The sequence below is a fragment of the Scyliorhinus torazame genome, chromosome 12 (genome assembly GCF_047496885.1).
Source record: "Scyliorhinus torazame isolate Kashiwa2021f chromosome 12, sScyTor2.1, whole genome shotgun sequence".
NCBI classification, from domain to species: domain Eukaryota; kingdom Metazoa; phylum Chordata; class Chondrichthyes; order Carcharhiniformes; family Scyliorhinidae; genus Scyliorhinus; species Scyliorhinus torazame.
The window spans coordinates 37,260,391-37,285,388 of record NC_092718.1 but is presented as its reverse complement, the minus strand read 5'-3'; the positions used below and the strand labels follow the sequence as shown (position 1 = coordinate 37,285,388).

The 24,998-nt window shown below is 46.4% G+C and overlaps 1 protein-coding gene and 1 long non-coding RNA gene across 7 annotated transcripts in view; one reads left to right on the top strand and one right to left on the bottom strand.

Annotated features, from left to right (window-relative positions):
* LOC140387507 (uncharacterized) overlaps positions 1-24,998 on the top strand; it is an 89,894-nt gene that overhangs the window by 64,236 nt on the left and 660 nt on the right. The window contains exon 2 of the long non-coding RNA XR_011933887.1: positions 23,991-24,117. This is a non-coding gene — a long non-coding RNA (uncharacterized lncRNA). The remainder of the gene's footprint in view (positions 1-23,990; positions 24,118-24,998) is intronic.
* cops2 (COP9 signalosome subunit 2) overlaps positions 21,318-24,998 on the bottom strand; it is a 62,903-nt gene continuing 59,222 nt past the window's right edge. For all 6 annotated transcript variants that reach the window (XM_072470686.1, XM_072470688.1, XM_072470687.1 and 3 more), the window contains 2 exons: positions 24,893-24,951; positions 21,318-23,155 (listed from right to left, as the gene is read on the bottom strand). In XM_072470686.1, coding sequence (XP_072326787.1) covers positions 23,011-23,155; positions 24,893-24,951 — 204 coding nt within the window. In that variant the 3' untranslated portion in view covers positions 21,318-23,010. The remainder of the gene's footprint in view (positions 23,156-24,892; positions 24,952-24,998) is intronic.

The following is a 24,998-nucleotide window of genomic DNA, read 5'->3' as shown; positions in this document are numbered from 1 at the left end:
TTCTACGGACTCACCAGGGAGTTGACAGCGAGTAGAGAGTATGTGTCAGGCGAAGAACGTGTTTGTCTGCTAGGCGTAGTTCTCTTTCAGTAGCGCCATGGCTTCATCATAGGTCAGCACGTCCTGGATAAGAGGAAAGACGTTGGCGCTCAGCCGTGAGTAGAGTATCTGGATCTTCGGAGCTTCCGGGATTGGGTCTGGTGCAGACCTGATGTAAGCTTCTAAACAAGCTAGCCAGTGTTCAAAGTCCTTTTTGGCGTCTCTAAGATGTGTAGCCTCCTACAGCAGCTGGCGAAATGGCTGCTGTATAGGGAGCACACATATTTATACTCCACCTACTGGGCGTAGCCAGCAGGCAGGGTCTACCCCCATACCTGTAGTACAGGGCCTTACCACACATCTCCTAATATATACAACAGTGGTGATTACCACACCCTCTACAGGACGGGTGAGGATTGTGACTGGTTTGAGGCCTGTAATATATGCAAAGTATTGAACTGCCCAAAAGACTAGTTTGTGCCGTTCACAGACAGAAAATCCTTGTTCTACGGGGTCTAAAGCTCTGGACGCAAATGCTATTGGTCCTAACCTGTCACGTCGTTCATGTAGGAGTACTGCTGAAAGGGTTTGCTCCGTGGCTGCTACCTCAATGGCATACTGGGGCTGTTTAGCACAGGGCTAAATCGCTGGCTTTGAAAGCAGACCAAGGCAGGCCAGCAGCACGGTTCGATTCCCGTAACAGCCTCCCCGAACAGACGCCGGAATGTGGCGACTAGGGGCTTTTCACAGTAACTTCATTTGAAGCCTACTTGTGACAATAAGCAATTTTTATTTCATTTCATATGGCAAGTCAGGGTCAGGAACTTGTAAAACAGGGGCTGTTGCTAAGGTGCGCTTTAAATCGTTTACTGCGTCTGTGTGCTGTGAAAGCCAATTCCAGGGGGCGTTCTTTTTAAAAAGTTCTGAGAGAGGGGCGGCTTTAGTGGCAAAACCATCAATATGATTCCTGCAGTATCCTACCAAACCTAGGAATGAACGGAGTGCACTTACATTACGGGGCAGGGGCAATTTTACAATGGTGTCAATGCGCTTCTGCTCAATCTCCCTGTGGACCAGAAACCATTTCTAATATCTAGCACGGTGAATATTTTGCTTGCACTCTCTGTTTAAGCATGGTCGTGGGCCACATGGCAACGGTGGGGGCTGTTAAAGGGGTGACTTTATTCAATTCGCTGTAATCAATTGAGCCATCTGGTTTCTTAACTGGCTAAATCGGAGCACTGTTGGTGGCCGCTACGGGTCAAATTACACCTTGTTTTAATAAACTGTCTATCACTTTGAAGATTTCATTCCTAGTCTGCTGGGGAAAGCCATATTGTTTCTGCGGTTTAGGGTCTGGGTCTGAGATCATAACGTCTCCTGATATCTGCTCACAATAGTGTTTGTGCATAGCAAAGACGCTTTTGTGTTTGGTGAGCACCTCCCTGATGGTCGCGTCAGCGCTAATTGTTGAAGGATTAAACCAATATTCTCCCACTGAGCAGATCCTAGTTACATAATCACCTACTGATAGCCCTTGTTATTGTAGACATCTGCCATCCACACCTATTTACGGGGTCAAATGAGAGGTTATTAGAGTTCATGAAATCCATTCCTAAAATGTGCTCTGCAGTTGGGGGTAGTTCGACCAGAACAACAGGGTGATTAGTGGCTATAGTTCCGACATGGACAGATATAGGGGCTATCTACATACATTTGCACGCTTTCCTGTAACTCTCCCCAATCAGCCATCTCTCCTTTCTCTGTCCCTACTGTCCCGAAGGTACACATAAATCCGTTTTGAACTGAAAGTAACACCTGCAATCTCTCTATCTCTCGTTGGCACTTGGTGTGGTCAGCAGTACTTTGCCGTTGCTCCTTAGTGGACTGGTGAAATGTTCTTAAAGCTGCCTGTAGACTGGCACATTTATTCGTTAACTGAGTGACCTTCTGTTCGGTCTCCTCTCTTACCAAGATAGCACGTTGTGTGTCCTCGTAGGCCTTGTCGTTCTGGGTTTGGAAGCTGCTTAGATGGATTATACTGGACTGGTGGGCGCGTTTAATATCCACGATTTCCCTATCCTTAGCGGCTAACTTCTCCCGGAGTTCCTCATCGTTTTTCTTACTCTCCTCCTCCTTCCCTATTAACTGACCATGGAGCATCTCCACAACCTCCTCGGTTCCTCTTAACTGAGCCAAGCAGCACACTATGGCCATTGGCTTTTTAAATTTTGTTGCTTTTTTCTTATAAATCTTACGTAAATCCTCCCACCAAGTTTGTCCTATGTTCCCTGGGCCTGACTCGGTGTTCGCACAAAAATTTGCCCGTAGGGGCCATCCTTTCCCTTTTAAATATTTCCTTAGTACATCTTCTCATATGGGACACTTCTCCGACATGTCGACTACTTTTTCCTCGGTTTGCGGCTGCGGATTCATCTTCCTTTCTAACAATTGCTCTGTCCTTTCCTCACTAGTATAATTTGGAACAGGGGTACAGGGAGTCGATCGAACAAAGGGTATGCGTTAAGGCTATGTTCCGGTTCACAATCCCTCTGGATTTGCGTGCAAGTCTGCAGAGTTTACCCTATCTTTCCCTGTTGGTTACGCATACGGTTAGTGCACACTTCCGAAATTCGGTTATTTGGCCAATACAGAACTTGCGCTTGTGGTTCATTTTCCTTTTTCCAATTTAATTCAAAGTTGTGGGATCTCTCGGAGTAACAAAGTCACTTCTAGTCGAGCCCCACCAGAGTCACCAGTAAATATTGCTCTTTTATCTTTAATAATAATAACCACAAGACGCAAGTAGGTTTCGTGTATTGGACAAATGACCACACAACCAGTCTATTAGTTAAATTTTTGTTTATTATTAAACATAGGCTCGGTTCTATGCATAATAATCTACACGCAGCTACACATTAAACTATACCTAACAGCTTAAATGACCTTTACTTAACTTTCAAGTGACCGGCTCTGTGCAGTTAGACAAGGCCTTTGTCTGAATCCCCACTTGTGGCGGTTGGAAGTCCTCAGGTACGTCTAGGCTGCGGCTCGTTCTTCAGGTAGCGATCGCGGGTCCTTGAACTTGGCTGGTCGATGTGCTGCAGTTGGTGGGCAGAGGCCGGTCCCAAAAGAGGCAGAATATTGGTCACGCAGTTCTTCTTATCCTCCGATCTTTCGCGCTCTTTTGGGCGGTCCCAACCCGGAATCCAATGGATCGATAGGATTTTGATCACCCTAATCGATTCTGTCCAATTGGGGGAGGTACCTTGATAGCTGGGCAGGTACTAGTTGTTATTGTCCAAGGCATGTAGGCACTCCCAAATAAGGTAAATAGGCATCCCCAAGTCTGGTACTGCTGCTATGTTTCAATCGGTGTCCCATTGTCCTAGGGAAATTGGTGATTGACCGTTAGCAGGTGCAAGTTTCTGTGTAGGTCTAGTTTCTTCTGCACAATCCACAGGGGCTGTGTATCGTCTGTGTCCCAACCTGACCATAATTCCCAATTTCCTTTGCGGAAGGCCATTTTAGATGGCCACACAGAATTGTGCACATGTAGCACTGATGCCATTTCGAAACCTGAAGGAAGTCTTGAAATGTCCAGAAACCGGGCGATACCCAGTTCAATTTTGCCCTCCTTTGTGATTTCATATTTGTCTACTTTTGTTTTCTTTGCAGCGCCTCCCAAAGGCCAAGTAAGTAAGTGCACTGTGCATTGTGATACTAAACTACACAGAAAAAAAGGTCTCAGATTTGTTTTCTGTTCTAGGTGTGCATTATTTTATCTTACCTGGAGCATTGTGAGTGGCTGTCATTGACCTCAAAATCCAAACTGTAAATCCTTGACACAAGGTGCCCAAAAGACTCCATCTAAATTTGGCTTGCCAACCCTCCAGGATTGGCCTGGAGTCTCCAGGAATTGAACATCAATCTCCAGGCTGTATGCAACCCCGAAGAAAAATCATCAGAACATGAAAAAAGTTGATTTATTTTGACATTTTCATTGAATAATGGAGAGAAAAAAACGACTTAGTTGACAGCCAAGCAGTCATCCAATTGGGTAATGGATCGTTTTGCTTTGCAATTGGCAGAGAAAGGCTAAACGTGCGTCACTAGGACGATGTTAGAACATACAGAGGCCATTCGGCCCATAAAGTCTGCACCGACCCACTTAAGTCCTCACTTCCACCCTATCCCCCTAACCCAATAACCCCCTCCCCTAACCTTTTTGGACACTAAGGGCAATTTAGCATGTCCAATCCACCTAACCTGCATGTCCTTAGATTGTGGGAGGGAACTGGAGCACCCGGAGGAAACCCATGCACACACGGGGAGAGTGTGCAAACTCCACACAAACGTGCAGACTCCACACAGACAGTGACCCAGCGGGGAATCGAACCTGGGACCCTGGCCCTGTGAAGCCACGGTGCTATCCATTTGTGCTACCGTGCTTCCCTGTACAAACAAATAATTGTAAAGTGGGGGTAACCTCCAGGAATATATTTAATCACAGTTGGCAACTCTATCCATATCCCAATATATATTACCACCACTTAACCTATGATCCCCAAAATGGTAATCATGGAATTTACAGTGCAGGAGGAGGCCATTTGGCCACTCAAGTCTGCACCGGCCCTTGGAAAGAGCAACCCACTTAAAGCCACACCTCCATCCTATCCCTGCAACCCAGCAACCCCACCGAACCTTTTGGACATGAAGGGGCAATTTAGCATGGCCAATCCACCTAACCTGCACATCTTTGGACTGTGGGAAGAAACCAGAGAAAACCCACGCAGACAAGGGGAGAAAGTGCAAACTCCACACAGACAGTCACCCAAGGCTGGAATTGGACCCGGGACCCTGGAGCTGTGAGGCAGCAGTGCTAACCACTGTGCCACCATAGTTCAGTTAAGGATAAACAAAGGTAAAAGATAAGATTAAATAAATGTATGTTAATATATTAGGAATCATCAAGGAAGAAATAGCGAGGCATCTGGATGGAAATTGTCCCATTGGGCAGATGCAGCATGGGTTCATAAAGGGCAGGTCGTGCCTAACTAATTTAGTTAGATTTTTTGAGGACATTAACAGTGCGGTAGATAACGGGGAGTCAATGGATGTGGTATATCTGGATTTCCAGAAAGCCTTTGACAAGGTGCCACACAAAAGGTTGCTGCATAAGATAAAGATGCATGGCATTAAGGGGAAAGTAGTAGCATGGATAGAGGATTGGTTAATTAATAGAAAGCAAAGAGTGGGGATTAATGGGTGTTTCTCTGGTTGGCAATCAGTAGCTAGTGGTGTTCCTCAGGGATCAATGTTGGGCCCACAACGGTTCATAATTTACATAGATGATTTGGAGTTGGGGACCAAGGGCAATGTGTCCAAGTTTGCAGACGGCACTAAGATAAGTGGTAAAGCAAAAAGTGCAGAGGATACTGGAAGTCTGCAGAGGGATTTGGATAGGCTAAGTGAATGGGCTAGGGTCTGGCAGATGGAATACAATGTTGACAAATGTGAGGTTATCCATTTTGGTAGGAATAACAGCAAAAGGGATTATTATTTAAATGATAAAATATTAAAACATACTGCTGTGCAGAGAGACCTGGGTGTGCTAGTGCATGAGTCGCAAAAAGTTGGTTTACAGGTGCAACAGGTGATTAAGAAGGCAAATGGAATTTTGTCCTTCATTGCTAGAGGGATGGAGTTTAAGACTAGGGAGGTTATGCTGCAATTGTATAAGGTGTTAGTGAGGCCACACCTGGAGTATTGTGTTCAGTTTTGGTCTCCTTACTTGAGAAAGGATGTACTGGCACTGGAGGGTGTGCAGAGGAGATTCACTAGGTTAATCCCAGAGCTGAAAGGGTTGGATTATGAGGAGAGGTTGAGTAGACTGGGACTGTACTCGTTGGAATTTAGAAGGATGAGGGGGGATCTTATAGAAACATATAAGATTATGAAGGGAATAGATAGGATAGACGCGGGCAGGTAGTTTCCATTGGCGGGTGAAAGCAGAACTAGGGGGCATAGCCTCAAAATAAGGGGAAGTAGATTTAGAACTGAGTTTAGGAGGAACTTCTTCACCCAAAGGGTTGTGAATCTATGGAATTCCTTGCCTAGTGAAGCAGTAGAGGCTCCTTCATTAAATGTTTTTAAGATAAAGATAGATAGTTTTTTTGAAGAATAAAGGGATTAAGGGTTATGGTGTTCGGGCCGGAAAGTGGAGCTGAGTCCACAAAAGATCAGCCATGATCTCATTGAATGGTGGAGCAGGCTTGAGGGGCCAGATGGCCTACTCCTGCTCCTAGTTCTTATGTTCTTATGAATAAATGTCTGGCATTGAGAAACAGCTTTTTAATTTACTGGGACCATACCTGCCCCTGTAAACCTTAAAAGAACTAGAATTGGGTGAACAGCACTTGGTGCCGGGGAGAGTAAATCAATTATCAGTCCTGCTCTTTATTGTTGTTCAGTGAATACTGTTGGAAAACATGTGTTGTCCGAAAGAGCCTGATCAAGGATGTTAATAAACTCCTAAGTCCTTTCTAGGTCAGTGCTACAGCAAGTGTTGATCCAAGGAGCATATGAGGAGCATCGATAAGGTAGATAGCCAACATCTTTTCCCAAAGATAGAGGAGTCTAGAACTAGAGGGTGTAGGTTTAAGGCGAGAGGGGAGAGATACAAAAGAGACCAGAGGGGAAATGTTTTCACACAGAGGGTGGTGAGCATCTGGAACGAGCTGCCAGAGGCAGGGGTAGAGGCGGGTACAATTTTTTCCTTTAAAAAACAGTTAAACAGTTACATGGGCAGTATGAGCATAGAGGTATATGGGCCAAATGCGGGCAAGTGGGACAAGCTTAGTGATAGAAACTGGGCGGCATGGACAAGCTGGGCCGAAGGGCCTGTTTCCATGCTGTAAACATCTATGACTCTATGACTCTAAGGATAACCTTTCCTCTTGGAGTGATATAGTATCCCTAGCTGAAGCCTGACCTTGCAACACAGCAAGGAGTGGTCAGTGTCTCAGTCAGCACTGATAGCTATGAATGATGAGAGTGTTGCATCTCATGATGCTGAGATTTAGCTGGTGCCAATAGCATGATCACGGATGTCTCCAGGACACTTTGCAGCTTGGTTTAGTTTGAAGTAACTGTTGATCACACAGAGTCATTGCATAGCTCCAGCAATCTCTGTCAGTTTTCATTCATCTTGCCAGTACCCTGATGCCTTATGCATATGGCCAAGCTGTACAGTCGGAATCCATCCATGTGTTGAAGGCTCCTAGAAAGTAGTCCCTCGGTGCTGAGGATTCAACTAATGGCAGCATCAAGTGCTTCATAAAATTGATTCTTGACATTTGGGATGGAGATGAGTATTAGGGTATAGATTCAGATGAGGTTAACTGGTCCCATTGTTGAAAGCAAGGAAAGTATAAAAAGTCTTTCTAAGTCTTCTGTGGTGGGTTAAAGCATCACGAGTGTTTGTTTACTGGAAAACCCTTTCCATACTCATATGTTGCCTCTTGGGTTTTGCTCTGCCAGAAGAATGTGTGTTTCTCTATAATGGATCCACTTGAGCAAGCTTAGTTTCTTGTAGAGCAGCAATGCCTACATTGATTCTTGTAAGTTCTTTGTTGATCACAGCAGTCTTGCATTCATCATCAATCTTCGGAAGGTCGTCGGTAAGGCCAGGAGCATGTCCTTGCATTTCAACTTGTGATGTGGAAGACCAGTATCTTTGTCTTTCCTGATGCAAAGATTAGCAACCTGCATCTCAAGGGATGAATCTCTAACCTCCAAACACTCAAGTGACCTGAGGAAGGACAATACCTAACTGATTAGGGACTGCCCAGCTTGATGTGGGTGGGAACTATCCAATGAGATGCAATGATCTATCCCACCATCACATGTAAGCCTTCGCACTTGTGCTCTATGCCAATTGAACAAGAACTTATAACCAGTAACTTCCTTCCCATGTTGTGCCAACATAAACCACAGACCTGGGTATTGTCCTCTCCAGAGCGCGGGCCTGGTCAAATGGTATGGAGATCCTGAGTTGCCCAAGCATCAGGGCAATTCCACCCCCCTTCCTCAGCATTGCTAGTATCAAAATGAAAGGATTGAACCCAGCAGTATAGCAGTGCCTCTGCAGGAGTTGCTGGAAAGCTTTTTGAGATGACGGATTACTGCCCATGGCACTCTACTCTGTCAGGGTTTACTTCCTTCTCCATTTTCTTTCCTGAGGCATAGGTGGCATATGTCTCAAGTGGGAGGCACAAGATAGGGCTTGCTGATGAAGCAATCTATGTATTGATGGCAGAGCTTACTCACCCGGCACTCCTTTCACCGATCAGCAGCAGTGAGATCTGAAAGCAAGAGGTGGCGAGCAGACTGACCGCTACACGCCAGCTACTACACATTGCATCAATTCGAGACACATTCCTTTGACTTAAAACCCATTAACAGCACAATGGTATAACTATGCAACTGAATAAACTATATCAGTAAACATAAAAGAACACTTAATGACTCAACATGATCTCAGTGAGTTGGATAAGCCTGTTTTCTAAAGCAACATGTGGAGAAACCTGGTCTTTAAATTCAACAGTGCTTGCTGACCTACATTAGCTTCTGGCCCAACAATGCCCCAGTTTTCATCTTTTAAAAAAATGTTTTTATTGGCATTTTTCAATTTTACCGAATACTTTTAGCGAATGGTGTACCTGGTATTTACATGTTGTATAGTTTCTTATTTATATACATATTTCTTAACATACATTCTCCTCCCCCGCTTACCTCCTCCTTGCCCCCCTCCCTGTCCCCTCATTGACAGCCCCCTCTTCCGCCCTGGGTGTCCTACTGCTGAGCTCCAGTCCTCTTTTCTGCGGCTTTTGTTGTTGACCTTGTGGGTTCGGGGAGATGGGGGGGCATTCCCCCGTTTTCCCTCATGTTTCTCTCTGTGACTCCCTTGGGTTCCCTCCTCATCTCCTCCCCCCTTTCCCCTTTGTACCTCCTCATTGTATGTGTTCTTGTCTGATCTCCCCCGTCTCCCCCTCTTTCCCAAGTCTATGTTTGCCTCGAACAGGTCTTGGAATAGGCTGATGAATGACACCCAAGCTTTGTAGAAGCCCTCGTCCGACCCTTGGATTTTGTACTTAATCTTCTCCAGGTGGAGAAATTCCATCAGGCCTGCCAACCAGTCTGCAGCTTTGGGTGGTGCTGCTGATCGCCAGCCGAGCAGGATTCTCCGGTGTGCGATTAAGGAAGCAATAGCAAAGGCGTCAGCCCTCTTCCCCATATGTAGCTCTGGCTGTTCTAATACCCCAAAGACTGCCACTCTCGGGCATGGCTCCACCCTCACCCCCACAACCTTGGACATTGCTTTGATGAAGGCAAGCCCAGAACATGGTTGGCCGGGCCTCCTTTGCACCATTGACATTTATCCTCCACCTCCGGGAAGAGCCTGTTCATTCGAGTTCTGGTTGGGTGTGCTCTGTGCACCACTTTAAACTGCATGAGGCTGAGCCTTGCGCAAGAGGAGGTGGAGGTGGCCCTGCTCAGTGCTTCGCTCCAGAGTCCCCAACCCACTTCCATCCCCAGTTCGTCCTCCCATTTTCGTCCGGCTTCGTCCAGTGGTAGTCTTGCCCGATCCAGTAACCGCCCACGTATGTTACCACAGTTCCCCCCTTCCTTACTGTCCGTGTTTATCAGTTCCTCTAATAGTGTGTTTCTTGGGGCCCTGGAGTATCTTGCCATTTCCTTGCGGAGAAAGTGCTTGATTTGGAGATGTCTGAGTTCCTGTCCTGTCGGTAGTTCCAGGTCTTCTGTCAGTTCGCCCAAGGTCGCTAGTCTGTCCCATATGTAGAAGTCCCTGACTGTAAGCGTCCTTCCGTTCTGTCTCCATTTTTTAAAGGTGGTGTCGAGCATAGCTGATGGGAATTTGTGGTTTCCGCAGATGGAGGCCATGGGGGACATCTCGGTTAGACCGAAATGCTGCCTCATCTGGTTCCATGTCTTTAGTGCGGCTGCCACCACTGAGCAGGATGTGTATTTTGTCGGGGGGGGGGAGGGGGGAGCACTGCTGTAGCAGAGAAGGGACCCAGACAAGGTTAACAAGACCTTTGAGGACTTTTACTGGGGACTGTACACCTCAGAGTCCCTACCAGGGGACTCGGGGATGAAATAGTTCCTCAATGGACTGGACATGCCAGTCGTGGGGGAGGACGAAAAACAGGGCCTGGGAGCACCGCTAGAACTGGGAGAGATCATGGAGAGTATAAACTCCATGCAGGCGGGGAAGGTGCCGGGACCAGACGGGTTCCCGGCGGACTTCTACAAAACATTCGCGACAGCACTAGCCCCACACCTGCGGGAGTTGTTTAGACTCGCTGGCAAGGGGCGCACTGCCACCTACGCTAGCACAAGCCTCAATCTCGCTAATACCTAAGAAAGACAAAGACCTGACTGAATGCGGTTCATACAAACCCATCTCGCTACTGAACGTAGATTCCAGAATATTGGCCAAGATCCTAGCCAAAAGGCTAGAATACTGCGTACCAGAGGTGGTCGCAGAGGATCAAATGGGCTTTGTCAAAGGTAGACAGCTAACATCGAACAATACGCACCTGCTGAATGTGATCATGATCCCATCCGGGGACAAAGCACCTGAGGTGATCATCTCCCTGGACGCAGGAAAGGCCTTTGACAAAGTCGAGTGGAAGTATCTTATAGAGGTGCTGGAAAAGGATTCACCTCACGGGTGAAACTCCTGTACAGTGCTCCCCGGGCAAGCGTACGGACAAACAACACCAGCTCCCAGTACTTCCAGCTGTATAGGGGCACCAGGCAGGGATGCCCGCTGTCGCTGCTGCTGTTCGCCCTAGCGATCGAACCATTACCGATCGCTCTCAGAACAGCAAAGAACTGGAGGGGGATCCAAAGAGGAGGCAGAGAGCATAGAGTCTTGCTCTACGCAGATGACCTGCTCCTCTACATCTCGGACCCACAAAGCAGCATGGAAGGAACATCACATTCCTGAAAGAGCTTGGTGCCTTCTCGGGCTACAAACTCAACATGAGCAAAAGTGAGATTTTCCCAGTGAACCCGCAAGGGGGAGGGGCAGCACTGGTGGGAGTGCCATTTAAACAAGCCCGACACAAATTCCGCTACCCGGGGATCCAAATCGCTCGTCACTGGATGGGGATCCACAAATGGAACCTGACAAGTCTGACAGAGGAAGTCAAAAAGGACCTGCAGAGGTGAAACTCACTCCCACTCTCCCTGGCAGGGAGAGTACAGACGATCAGAATGAACGTACTGCCCATTACCTCTTCCTACTATGATCCAGCCCAACCTATATCTCCAAGGCCTTTTTCAACTCACTGGACAAATTAATCATGGCAGTGTCACAACACTGGAAGAACTGACGCAGAGATTCCAACTAACTAAAGGTAACAAACTCAGATGCCTGCAGCTTAAAAACTTCCTCCAGAAGGAGACGAGGACATACCCATGACCACCACGACAGACGCTATTAGAAGAGCTACTGGACGCAGACATCCTGGGCAGAGGGAACTGTAGTGACATGTACGAACGACTGCTAGAGAGGGCCGACACTGAACTGGACACGACAAGGAGGAAATGGGAGGAAGACTTGGGGTTCAAAATAGGGTGGGGATTCTGGAGCGAAGCACTGCACAGGGTCAACTCTACCTCGACATGCGCGAGGCTCAACCTAACGAAACTAAAAGTGGTACATAGAGCCCACTTGACCAGAACCTGAATGAGCAGGTTCTTCTCCGAGGCGGAGGATAGATGTGAACGGTTCCAAGGAGGCCCGGCCAACCACGCCCACATGTTCTGGTCTTGCCCCAGACCTGCTGAGTACTGGACAGCCTTCTTCTAGGCAATGTCCAAAGTGGTGGGGATGAGGGTGGAGCCATGCCCCAAAGTGGCGGTCTTTGGGGTATCAGACCAACCAGATCTCTTCCTGGGGAGGAGGGCAGACGACCTTGCCTTTGCCTCCCTGATCGCCCGCCATAGAATCCTGCTTGATTGGCGATCAGCAGCACCACCTAAAGCTGCAGACTGGCTGTCCGATCTTTCAGACTTTCTCCAAATGGAGATGAGGTACCCTCAATAATGACGCTTAGAGATTAAACTGTAAAGAAGGCTTTATTAGACTAATAACTATGCTACAGCTATGGACGAGAGCTGACTGCTATACAGACCATGAGGCAGGCCTTTATGTATGGCTCCCAGATGGGCGGAGCCAGAGGCGGAGTCCCCAGGGTTCCAAGCCCGGTCTTAAAGGGGACATCATCTTACATGATGATAAGGCAGTAATCGTTCATCATATTCACCCCTTGTTTAAAAAGGAGTCCAGCGGGGGTGAAGTGCCATCATAGGTCCATCCGTCTCGGTGGCCGGATCGTCCTCCTCGACCTCCTCAATTCGGGCGGTGGTGCGGCGGGCACGGACGTCCCGGTTGAGGGCACATCCGGGAGCATAGCGGTCGGAGCTTCGGTCCGGGTCGGGGCAGAGGAACTAGGCAGGGCCAGGGGTAGCGGAGCCGGCGCCGGCGGGGTGTGTAAAGGGGGGGCGCACGGTAGGAGCTCACCAACGGGTGGTAGGGCCGGAAGGGGGTGTGTTGTAGGGGGCGACGGGTCCTGCAGGGGAGCGGCGCGGGAAGGGGCGTCTGTGGTGGAGGATCCAGCGGGCCCCAGATCCCGGAGGGAAACCGTATCTTGCCTGCCGTCGGAGTACTCCACGTAGGCGTAACTGGGGTTGGTGTGGAGCAGTCAGACCTTTTCAACTAGGGGGTCCGTTTTATGGCTCCTCGCGTACCTCCGGAGAAGAACAGGTCCCGGAGCCATCAGCCAAGGTGGAAGCGAGACCCCGGAGGTAGACTTCCTGGGGAAGAGAAACAATCGGTCGTGAGGGGTCTCATTCGTGGCCATGCAGAGGAGTGACCTAATGGAGTGTAGGGCATCGGGTAGGACCTCCTGCCAGCGGTGGTTGGGAGATTTCTCGACCGCAGGGCCAGAAGGACAGCCTTCCACACGGTCGCGTTCTCCCTCTCCACCTGCCCGTTTCCCCGTGGGTTATAACTGGTCGTTCTGCTCGAGGCAATGCCTTTGCTGAGCAGATACTGACGCAGTTCATCGCTCATGAACGATGTACCCCGGTCGCTGTGGATATAAGTGGGGAAACCGAACAGGGTGAAGATGCTGTGCAGTGCCTTAATCACCGTGGCTGAGGTCATGTCGGTGCAGGGAATGGCGAATGGGAAACGGGAGAACTCATCGATCACGGTGAGGAAATAGGCATAACGGTTGGTGGATGGGAGGGGCCCCTTGAAGTCCACGCTCAGTCGCTCAAAGGGGCCCGAGGCCTTCACGAGCCAAACCTTGTCTGGCCAATAGAAGTGCGGTTTGCACTCCGCACAGACCTGGCAGGCCCTGACCATGGCCTTGACCTCCTTGGTTGAGTAAGGTAGGTTGCGGGACTTGATGAAATGGACGAGCCGGGTAACCCCCGGGTGGCAGAGGTCATTGTGGATGGCTTGCAGGCGGTCCTCCTGCGCGTTGGCGCATGTGCCGCGGGACAGGGCATCTGGGGGCTCGTTGAGCTCCCCTGGACGATACTTGATATCGTACGAGTAGGTGGAGAGTTCGATCCTCCACCTCAAAATTTTATCGTTTTTTATTTTGCCCCGTTGCGTGTTATCGAACATATAGGCGACTGACCGTTGGTCGGTGACGAGGGTAAACCTCCTACCGGCGAGGTAGTGTCTCCACAATGGCTTGTGCCTCCTTTTCGACTGCAGAGTGTCGAATCTCGGAGGTGGTGTGGGTTCGGGAGAAGAACGCTACTGGTCTGCCTCCTTGATTGAGGGTAGCAGCCAGGGCGATGTCTGATGCATCGCTCTCTACCTGGAAAGGGATGGTTTCGTCCACCGCGTGCATGGCGGCCTTGATGATGTCGGCCTTGATGCGGTTGAAGGCCAATTGAGCCTCAGCTGAGAGGGGAAAAGTGGTGGTCTTTAGGAGTGGGCGGGCTTTGTCCGCATACTTAGGGACCCACTGGGCGTAATAGGAGAAAAGCCCCAAGCACCGTTTGAGGGCCTTGAGGCTGCGGGGGAGAGGGAGTTCCTTAAGGGGGCGCATGCGGTCGGGGTCGGGACCTAGGACCCCGTCTTCCACGACATAGCCGAGGATGGCCAGCCGGGTGGTGTGGAAAACGCATTTGCCCTCGTTATAGGTCAGGTTAAGGGCTCGGGCGGTCTGGAGGAACTTTTTGAGGTTGGCGTCATGGTCCTGCTGATCATGGCCGCAGATGGTGACATTGTCCAAGTACGGGTATGTAGCCTGCAAACCGTACTGGTCCACCATTTGGTCCATCGCCCTTTGAAAGACGGAGACCCCATTTGCGACACCAAAGGGGACCCTGAGGAAGTGGAAGAGCCGGCCGGCTGCTTCAAAGGCAGTATAGGGGCGGTCTTTTGGTCGGATGGGGAGCTGGTGGTAGGCAGATTTGAGGTCGACCGTGGAAAAGACTCGGTATTGGGCGATCCGATTTACCATTTCCGCGATGCGATGAAGGGGGTACGCATCAAGCTGCGTGAATCGGTTTATGGTCTGGCTATAATCCACGACCATCCGTTTCTTCTCCCCGGACCGGACTACCACCACTTGCGCTCTCCAAGGGCTGTTGCTAGCCTCGATGACCCCCTCTCCCAGTAAACGCTGGACCTCTGACTTGATAAAAGCCATATCTTGGGCACTGTAGCGCCGGCTCCTGGTGGCGATGGGCTTACAGTCGGGAGTGAGGTTAGCGAATAGCGAGGGGGGTGCGACTTTCAGTGTCGCAAGGCAGCACACCGAGAGGGGGGGCAAGGGTCCACTGAACTTCAGTGTCAGGCTTCGGTGGCTGCACTGGAAATCCAGTCCGAGCAGCAGGGGGGCACAGAGGTGAGGGAGGATATAAAATTTGAAAAGGGTGTATTTGGCACCCTGGATCGAGAGATCCGCAATACAGTACCCCGTGATTTGTACCGAGTGGGACCCAGATGCGAGGGCTATGGTTTGGGTGCGTAGGGAGCAGCGCCTTACCGTTTCAGGGTGGATAAAGCTCTCCGTGCTCCCGGAGTCGAAGAGGCATGCAGTGTCGTGCCCGTTGACCTGGACCTGCATCATGGAGTTATGCAGGTGTTTTGGCCGAGTTTGATCGAGGGTGATCGCACCCAGTCGCGGGTAGTCGGAGTCGTCAGCTGAGTCGGACTCGTAAAATGGCCGCTGCCGTCGGTCGCACGTGTCGGGTCGAGGAGATGGCCGCCGACCAGATGGCCGCTCCCATGATTCACACGAGGCTGATGACGCGTCAGAAGAGGGCGTGTCGGGTCGGTGCGCAGCAGCATTGCGAAGCCTGCGGGCCTGAGAGCCTGATTTTCGGGCCGGCTGTTCTTTGTTTTTCTGGCCCCTGGGTCTGGCCAGGCAGACCCTCGCAAAGTGCCCTTTCTTCCCGCAGTCGCTGCAGATCGCGGAGCGGGCTGGGCAGCGTGGGCATTGGTGCTGGCCCTGCCCGCAGAAGTAGCAAGGTGTGCCCCCATGGTGACATGGCGCCGTGTGGCGCAGGCCTGTAATACGGGTGAGTCTGAGGAAGTCTGGGGGGGGGCTGGCAGAGTCCGCGGGGTACGTACCCAAGTTATGTCGGGCCACCTCCAGCGAGGAGGCGAGCGTTAGCGTCTCCTGGAGGTCTTTTGCCCCGTTTTTGAGCAGCCGCTGCCGGATGTAGGTCGAGCGGATTCCGGACACAAAAGCATCCCTGATGTGCAGGTTCATATGGACTTCCCCTGTCACATCCTGATGGTCACAGTCCCTGGCAAGCGCGGTGAGTTTCTCAACAAACTCGTCGAGCGATTCCCCCGAGCGCTGCCGGCAGGTAGAGAGCAGATGCCGGGCATGCACCTCATTGACGGGTTTGACAAACCGCTCGCGGAGCAACTCAATCGCTTCCTCATAAGTCGTCGCCTTTTCGAGCGTGGCGGAGATTCTGTGACTCACCCGGGCGTGGAGTAGACGCAGCTTGCGTGGCCCTAGGATGGGAATCTCTGCGGAGTCCAGGTAGGCCTCGAAGCACCGCAGCCGGTATTTAAACATTTCCTTTGCCTCCGGCGTTCGTGCTTCCAGATTGAGCTTCTCTGGTTTTAGGCCTGCGTCCATCCTGAATCTAGTTTAGTCTAATAAATTGAGGTACCCTCAATAATGACGCTTAGAGATTAAACTGTAAAGAAGGCTTTATTAGACTAATAGCTATGCTACAGCTATGGACGAGAGCTGACTGCTATACAGACCATGAGGCAGGCCTTTATGTATGGCTCCCAGATGGGCGGAGCCAGAGGCGGAGTCCCCAGGGTTCCAAGCCCGGTCTTAAAGGGGACATCACCTTACATGATGATAAGGCAGTAACCGTTCATCACAGGAGAAAATCAAATCCACCAGCCGTGGGTCGGAAGAGGGCTTCCACAAAACATGGGAGCTATTCACCCGACTGTTCCGAGACCTGTTTGTGGCCAACACATAAATAAGTAAATAGCCAGTAGCCAGGGAGAAATAGCCAGGACAAGATAGAAAGAGGAAAGTGAGGGAGGACGGGGGATTGGGGGGGGGGGGGGGGGGGGGGGCGGGGAGCAAGGTGAGGTAGTAAAACCCAGCAAGAAAAAATGGGGATCAGCAGTGAAAAATTGAGGAAGGGAGGCGGGGTGTCAAGGAGAGGGGAGCTGGGCGGGGGGTGTCAGTGAAACGGAGAATTGTACGCCGAGCCAGATGGCGACAGACTGTAAATAGAGAAACCTAAGAAGAAACCTTTGTGACTGTACAATGAATGAAAACGAACGGCAATGTATATAATTTTGAAAACGCCAATAAAAAGATTTTTAAAAAAAGGAATGGTGTGGAAAAAGCAGAGGACAAAAGAAAAGGCCAGATGGCGGAAAAGGGAGGCTGCCAGAAGTAAAAGAAGTCAGTCGACCTCGGGCCAATGCTATTCATCTGTGCCAGCTACAGCAGGTACTGCCAATCATGAATTGGTCTCTACAGCCATAACAATGTTCACTACAGAAGTGACATAGATCCTGGGTGTAGTCGATCATCTCCTGAGATGGACAGGATGGATGCCAATAATAATAGCAACAAGAATAATAACATCTCAGGGATATGTAAGTGGCTAGGAAAATTACATTTCAAAGAACATGGGGGTGCAATTAACCTTAATCCAGTGTGAAATGGATTAATTTCAAATTGACAGTCCATTTCACACCAATGACCATTGACTTCAATGAAAAATAAAATGGCACGTGTAAAAGAGTCCATTAGCTCACTACTGCTGCTTTACTGCTGATATTTATTTCACCCCAATTGTTTCTTAAAATTAGGGGAGGGGAGTGGAACTGGGAAACAAGATATGAAACTTCAAAGTGGGGAACTGCATAGTTCAGAAACTTCTGCCATATCAATAGCTAATTCTATTTGCAGCATAAATTACTTCCTGTCAATGTTTGACCAGCTCTTTCATCTGGATTTCTTCCTTTTGACTCCATAAAATGAGTAACAGCATTAACATTTTTTCATCCTGCAGTCTGTGTCCCTCTTTTTTGATAAACACAATTGTTTGTATTTTCCGCAGCCAGGATTGTTGTTTTAAAAAAATAAAATTTCGAGTGTACAAATCACTTTTTCCAATTAAGGGGCAATTTAGTGTGGCCAATCCACCTAACCTGCACATCTTTGGGTTGCGGGGGCGAAACCCACGCAAACATGGGGAGAATGTGCAAACTCCAGTGACCCAGAGCCGGAATCGAACCTGGGACCTCGGTGCCATGAGGCAGCAGTGCTAACCACTGCGCCACCGTGCTGCCCCATTAGGGTTGTTTTGACTGCTTTAATAAAAATCCATTACCACATGCAACCTTATTTTGGTTTTCACATTTTTGAGTTGTCATGCGGGATGATAATAGGACGGAGTCCAGAACATTCTCCTTTAAAAAAAAAAAAATGTTTTTATTGTCCTGACAGCATAGCTTTGGGGACTTGTGGGAGGAAACCGGAGCACCCGGAGGAAACCCCCGCAGGCACAGGGAGATTGCAGACTCCAAACAGACAATGACCCAAGCCAGGAATCGAACCAGGGACCCTGGCACTGTACTACCGTGCTGCCCTCAGGTTCCCTCGATCTGTATCAAATACTTCTATGTTAGTTATGTTATAGGATTTGCAGGGGCAGCACAGTGTCAGCACTGCTGTCTCACGGCGCTGGTGTCCCAGGTTCTGGGTCACTGTCCGTGTGGTTTGCACATTCTCCCCGTGTTTGTGTGGGATTCGCCCCAACCCAAAAGATGTGCAGGGTAGGTGGATTGGCCACGCTAAATTGCCCTTTAATTGGAAAAAATGAATTGGGTACACTAAATTTATTTTTTAAAAATATAGGATTTGTTCAGGATATTGTACACTGCCACTATATAAACTTAACTCAACTTCGACCCGAGTGTTTAGGAAGTTTCGTGACTGAATTGAAGCTGCCCAAACTCTGCTAGCTCTTAAAGTTGTGTGTGGAAATATTTCTAAATTTACATGTTTGGTTTTCTTATGTGCAGATAAATACACCTTCATTACTTTTTAATAACTTCTTCCAATCCTTGAATGTCTTGAAATTTCTTATCATCTGCTCACAAATTACAAAGAATTTGGTTTATGAGGCAATCTTGGTTCCAAGCATTGTGTTGGGTTATATAGTCTATCACATTTCATTAATGATAGGAAACAAAATCGGTCCTAAAGTGATGGGTGATAATGGTGGATATAAATTTAATTGAAAGTATCAATGAAACGTACATAAAAACGGTTGTAAATTGGAGATCATTTCCCCGCAGTATTACATATATCATTATGCATGAAATGCTGAAGGAATTTTTAATACATTTCTGATGCATCAGTCTTTGTAATAATGTAAAGAACTCCTGGCACACTGCAACATTTTCCGGATAAATTATCTGCAGAAATTTCAAGTATTTACATCCCACTGTTTTTAGTTGGTCTGAAATGTGGCAAAATATTAAAGACATTTTTTAATGGATATTCTTATAAAATGCAAAGGATCAGTGCATCTCCATTTAAAAACAAAACAAGCTTGTTAGCTGAAAGGTGATAATCCAATGAAGATAATACAAAGAATCAGACTGACTTAACATACTCGATGTCATACTGTTTTATTCTTCATATTGTTAGCTTTTAGCCTTTAAATAGATAAATGATTCTTAAATTGCAATATCCTAAAGTAGAATTGACCGTTTGCTTTATGAGAAAATAGGAGGCATGGCACAGTAACAGTTGCTAACTATAAGCAGCACAGACTACGATCCTTTGTACTGAAGAGCAAGAGATTTTCTTTATTAGAAAGGCCTTGAACCCTTACTAAAGGTAAGAAGTATATGCCCCTGAAAGACCAGTCTGGAACTGGAAAATGCATCAGCTTCATGTGTTCAAGAAAGGAATTATAAACCCATGTCAATCATTGCAGCACATCTGTCGCTGCAAGGACAAATTAAATCAGTGAAAGAAATGCATCGTTGGAGCACCTTTCATAATTACAGAATGTCCCAAAGCACTTTGCAACTAATAATGTATTAAACATTAAAAAAAATTTTTTTTAAAGAGTACTCAATTATTTTTTTTCCAATTAAGGAGCAATTTAGCGTGGCCAATCCACCTAACCTGCACATCTTTGGGTTGTGGGGGTGAAACCCCACAGACACAGAATGTGCAAACTCCACACGGACAGTGACCCAGGGCCGGGATTCGAACTCGTGTCCTCAGCGCTGTAGTCCCAATGCTAACCATTGTGCCACATGCCACCCTCAATAACCTATTTGTGAAGTGCAGTCACTGTTGTAAATGTTGCAGCCAAATTGTGCACAGCAAGCTCCCACAACAGCAATATGATAATAACCATGTAATGTGTTTTTGTGATGTTGATTAAAGCATAAATATTGGCCAGGATACCATGGCTATCTTCCCAGTATTGAATGATGCAACTACGCATTTGATGTAACTAATCAATGTGCAAATATGTAAATTGACTATAGCCAGGGCGAGAGAAATACATGAAAAGCGGCAGCTAACATTGGATACATCAAGTTTGAAATATTGAGCTCCAGGTTGTGTAATTATTTTTTACAGAAAACAATTGAAGATGGTGCTAGAACATGTACTGTATTCTTAACAAATCTGTGAATGCTTGATCTCAATGTTTCCAGAAATCTATTGGAGATCATTCTCTAACTGTAACAAGCTGATATGCATAAAGCTGCAGTACTGCAAGTACTATAAACTGCAGTACAGTTTTCCTTCATTCTTGTTTGTATGGTTGAGAAATATAATTTACTTAAAAACCAAAGTAAGCCAAATCCTCACTTCAGGTGTTGTGAATTTAAACTGTACAAAGGCATTCTTGTGCAGAATTACCTTACAGGCAGAAAACACTACCATTTTTCTTTGCAAGATTTGCTCTTTCTTTCCTGGACAAAGGCAAAATCACTTGCTGTTGAATCGGCCATAAATTTACTCCAAGTTTCTCAAAAAGCCACATACAGAAACCCATATTTTTTCTGCTCATTTCTCTGAACAGAGAACGGTGAACTATCAAAAAGTAAGGCTACGCCAAGACAAACGTTACACTTTTATACTAAAAAGTCTGGATTTATGTATAGTTCTAGACTAATCACATCTGTTGGCCTGTCAAGTTGTGGAGCAAGATCATCAGGTGTAGGTCTTGAAGCTTTTTACTCAAAACTTGTCCATGAAATCATAAGCTCTGTTCTGAGACAGTTGGGGGCTGAGCTGAAGGCAGGATCAAACGTTTCAGTCTTCCTTCTGGAATAGTTGATAGGTTGGCTGATCTTTTCCAGCTTTGGAGGTTCTTTACTGTAGGCCCATCATTCCTACTTCAAAGATACCAGATGCTGCAACTTACTCTTTTGCAAGTTCTGCTTATATTCCTAGATGGCAGCTCTCACCTAAAAATAAGCAAAACTTGCAAAAGGCAAAAAAAAGTACCAAATCCATTTTAGTAGCTTTGATTTAATGGAAGTGAAAGTTTAAAACAAATTAAAAATTGTGGGAGATTGAATTCAATTTTTCATGGTTAAGTCCACCGCATACTTTGCGCTTTGTGTAAAAAAAGTTACTTAGCTGGAATATTAATACAAAGTTAAACATTCAATATAAAATTATAAATTTTAATGTTGCTGAAAAGACTAGAAAAACTTTCAGCTTGGGCATATTACTTCTTGTTGCAAACTATAAATTAAAACTTTTAAATACAAAATATAAATGTAGTGATCTACATCTGAAATGTTTAGATAGCTGCAGATTAGTACTCTGCTGTCTTTATAGAAAGTTTACTTTCAAGCATGTTCCGAAATACATTAAGTATAATAAATTCATTTGTAACTTTACTACATCATATATAAACTATCTGAATTTATAATCATGTACATTTATCTTCCGTCAAATCATCAAAACAGGAATGCCAATTGCATAAATAAAATTAACAGCAGCATACATCATGCTTAGCACTGTTCAACATTAGAATTAAAACTTTGCTTTTGAAAAGGACCCTAAATTTTAAATAGGCCAAAGCATGCAATGAAAAGAGTGAAATGTTCAGGGAAAAAGAAAAGAAAAATGAAAACCTCAAATGTGAATATAAAATGGTAATTATTCGTGCAGGACACAATCAAGGAACAAATGGGCACATTAAGATTAATCAGAATAATTTTTAAACTGACAAACACAGGCAACAATGTTAACTAGGAAACAGAATAATTCAAGGTTCGGCCATTAAATTCAGGGGTAACAACATGTTGGGTTGTGGAAGCTTGTGTCAACTAGTTTATTTTTTCTATTTCATCAATAATAAGACATATTTTTAAAAAAAAAAACAAAGCCATACTCCAATTCCAAAATCAAAGTGCTGTATTTTGACTATTCACACAGGCAGCACCATTAAGAATAATTGCAGTTAAATAAGCTTCAGCCAATTAAAGCTTTGCAAAGATTGAACTTGTACTATGGCACACAACACCCACACGTCCCGCATTAAACTATCAAATGATGTGCTTTCAGTTCTGTGTACTAGGCTAGTTAACGTATTACATTGAAACGCATCATAAAATGTAAACTTTGAGAAGCCAATTGAATTCCTGAATTAACACTATATTTGAAAGCATGTGCAGCAGATCTACCGGGGCCAAAGAAATGGAACATGTGTATGCTTTTCATTTGAATTGTGGAGAATGAAAAAGAAACAAATGGAAGCACTCCAAAATTACAGCATTTCCAATTTGAGCTGCATTTTATTTTGCTGCTTCAAACCTAATGTGACAGTGTGCCACAGAAGAAGGTTCCTGTCTAAAAAGTTTTTCTACACTGCAGGTACAGCGAACTCATGGGCCACATAATTTGGAAGTTGACAAAACATTTTGCAGAATGATGCAATCATGCCAAATCGTACATGAAAGAATGTATCTCCAAAAACTGGTACACATTTTAAATTATTGCAGGTCTTGTTTAACATTTCAGTTAGAGGCTCTCTCCTGCTAAAATATTTAGGTATCACCAAAGAGAAGAAACTGTTTAAAATTTTGACACAAACAGCTCTCTGTCATTTCCCTTGTGATGGAGGGCACATTGTTAATACACCACAAATCCTGTAGCAGTTTGGTTTTCTTCAGATTAAAGCTGTGTCTTGGGACAAATGCAGCAACAAAACACAAACCAGTTGATCAAAAAGCACTTCTGCCATAGCTCTGGTAGTTTTCAGGGCCAACCAACAGCAGTTCAGCCATTCTCAGTTTTTAAGGTTTACATCACTGCATCTTTTCCTTATTGTATTATTGCAGAAGCCTAAATTGCATCAAGCCAATTTGCTGACAACAGCTTGGTTGAGTGTATTAAGCTGATTGGTCCATTTATCTAATGCAGTATATCGAGCCCCGCCTCTTTTCTGATGATCCAATTCCAGCAATTGGTTGACTTGATCAATCCGACCATGAATAGTACTGGAAACAAAATGAAACATTTTTCAGTAGATTGAATTGAACATTGTTAAAATACTGGTGACATTTTAATGATAACTATATTATGAAGCATGTTAGTGTTCAAGTTAATAAATTAAATGGAATAGGCATAGATTGACATTTTCTATTCATTCACAGGATACAGTGGTTAGCACAGCTGTCTCACGGTGTCGAGGACCTGGGTTTGATCTCGGCCCTGGGTCACTGTCCATGTGGAGTTTGCACATTCTCCTAGTGTCGGCGTGGGTCTCACTCCCAAACTCAACCCAAAGATGTGCAGGGTAGGTGGATTGGCCAGGCTAAATTGCCCCTTAATTGGGAAAAAAATGAATTGGGCACTCTAAGTTTATTAAAAGAAAAAAAAATTCATGGGATTTGGATGTTGCAGCCTGGGTAAGCATTTAATGTCCATCGCTAATTGCCCTTGAACTGAGTGGCTTGCTAGGCCATTTGAGAGGGCATTTAAGAATCAACTACATTGCTGTGGACCTGGAGTCACATGTAGGCCAGACTAGGCGAGGATGGCAGTTGTCTTTCCCCAAAAGGACAAGAGCAAACCAGCAGGTTTTTACAACAATCGAAACAATGGTTTCATGATCATCATTTATTGAATTCAAATTTCACCATCTGCCATGGTGGGACTTGAACCTGGATCCCCAGGACATTAAGCCCTGGGTTTCTCGGTTACTAGTCCAGTGACAATACCACTACAGCTCTGCCTTCTGTGAACTTCCAGGCAATCAATAGGTGTAAATAAAATGTTACTAATTTGAAAACAGAGAAATATTATTACGTTCTTATTATTTGTAACCAATAGTCTATAGCAGTCTTGTGCGGCACCTCAAGAAAACGGACATTGCTGGATAACATCTTTGCCACTCCATATCCACCTACCCACACCATGCCTGTCTCACCCAACCTTCCTGACTCAGGCCAGGGAAAAGGTAAGTGGATGGGTTTAGTGGGCGGAGGGTTGGATTGAATCAAGGGGATGTCTAGCCGAATCAAAGTCCCCTGGGGGCTCAGGAGGGTGGGGGGAATCCCGTGTGGGGAGTGGTCTGAGTCTTTAAGATGGTTGCGCTGAAGTTAGAAGTCCTTTTATTTCTCGTAACTCTTTCAGAGTAACCAATCGTGTTAACGCTGGCTGAACCATACAAAGTTAGCTCGCTTTGTCGGATGGTTCCCAATGCAACTGTCTCGGGGAAGTTGACACTTCTGAAAAATTGCCATGTAAACCCTTACCTGGGACCTTAAGAGAGGGAATCCCCAGTGCATCTTTAGGGTATCCCCTTAAATCCGATGTTGGGGAGCCAGGAAGTTATCTTGAGTATCAGCTATAGCTCAGTTGGGAGCATGTTTGCCTCTGAAGCACAAGATTCTGAGTTCAAGTGCCACTTCAGACTCCAGGGCTTGAGCACTGCACTGTCAGAGATACCATTTTTTGGATGAAGCATTAAGTAAAGCTTTAACAGCCTGCTAAGGTCGATGTAACAATTCTGAGGCACCATTTCGAAGTCAAGGAGGGGAGTTCTCCCTGGAGTCATGGCTGTATTTATCCCTCAATAAACAAACATCACAGAAAGCAGTACATCTGGTTGCTGTTTTCAGGGCTTGGGAGCACAAATTAGCTGCCGCATTACAACAGTAACTACACGTCTAGAGATAGTTAAAAGCACGACAGAGATGCAAGTCTTTTATTTTTACAAAAATAGAACATACTTGTCCAATATGCACTGCACCAACAAGCTTTCTACATCAGCTACATCTATGTTCAACTCCTGGGTGGGGGGGAAAAACAAGATTAATAAAAATAAATAAGAGAATA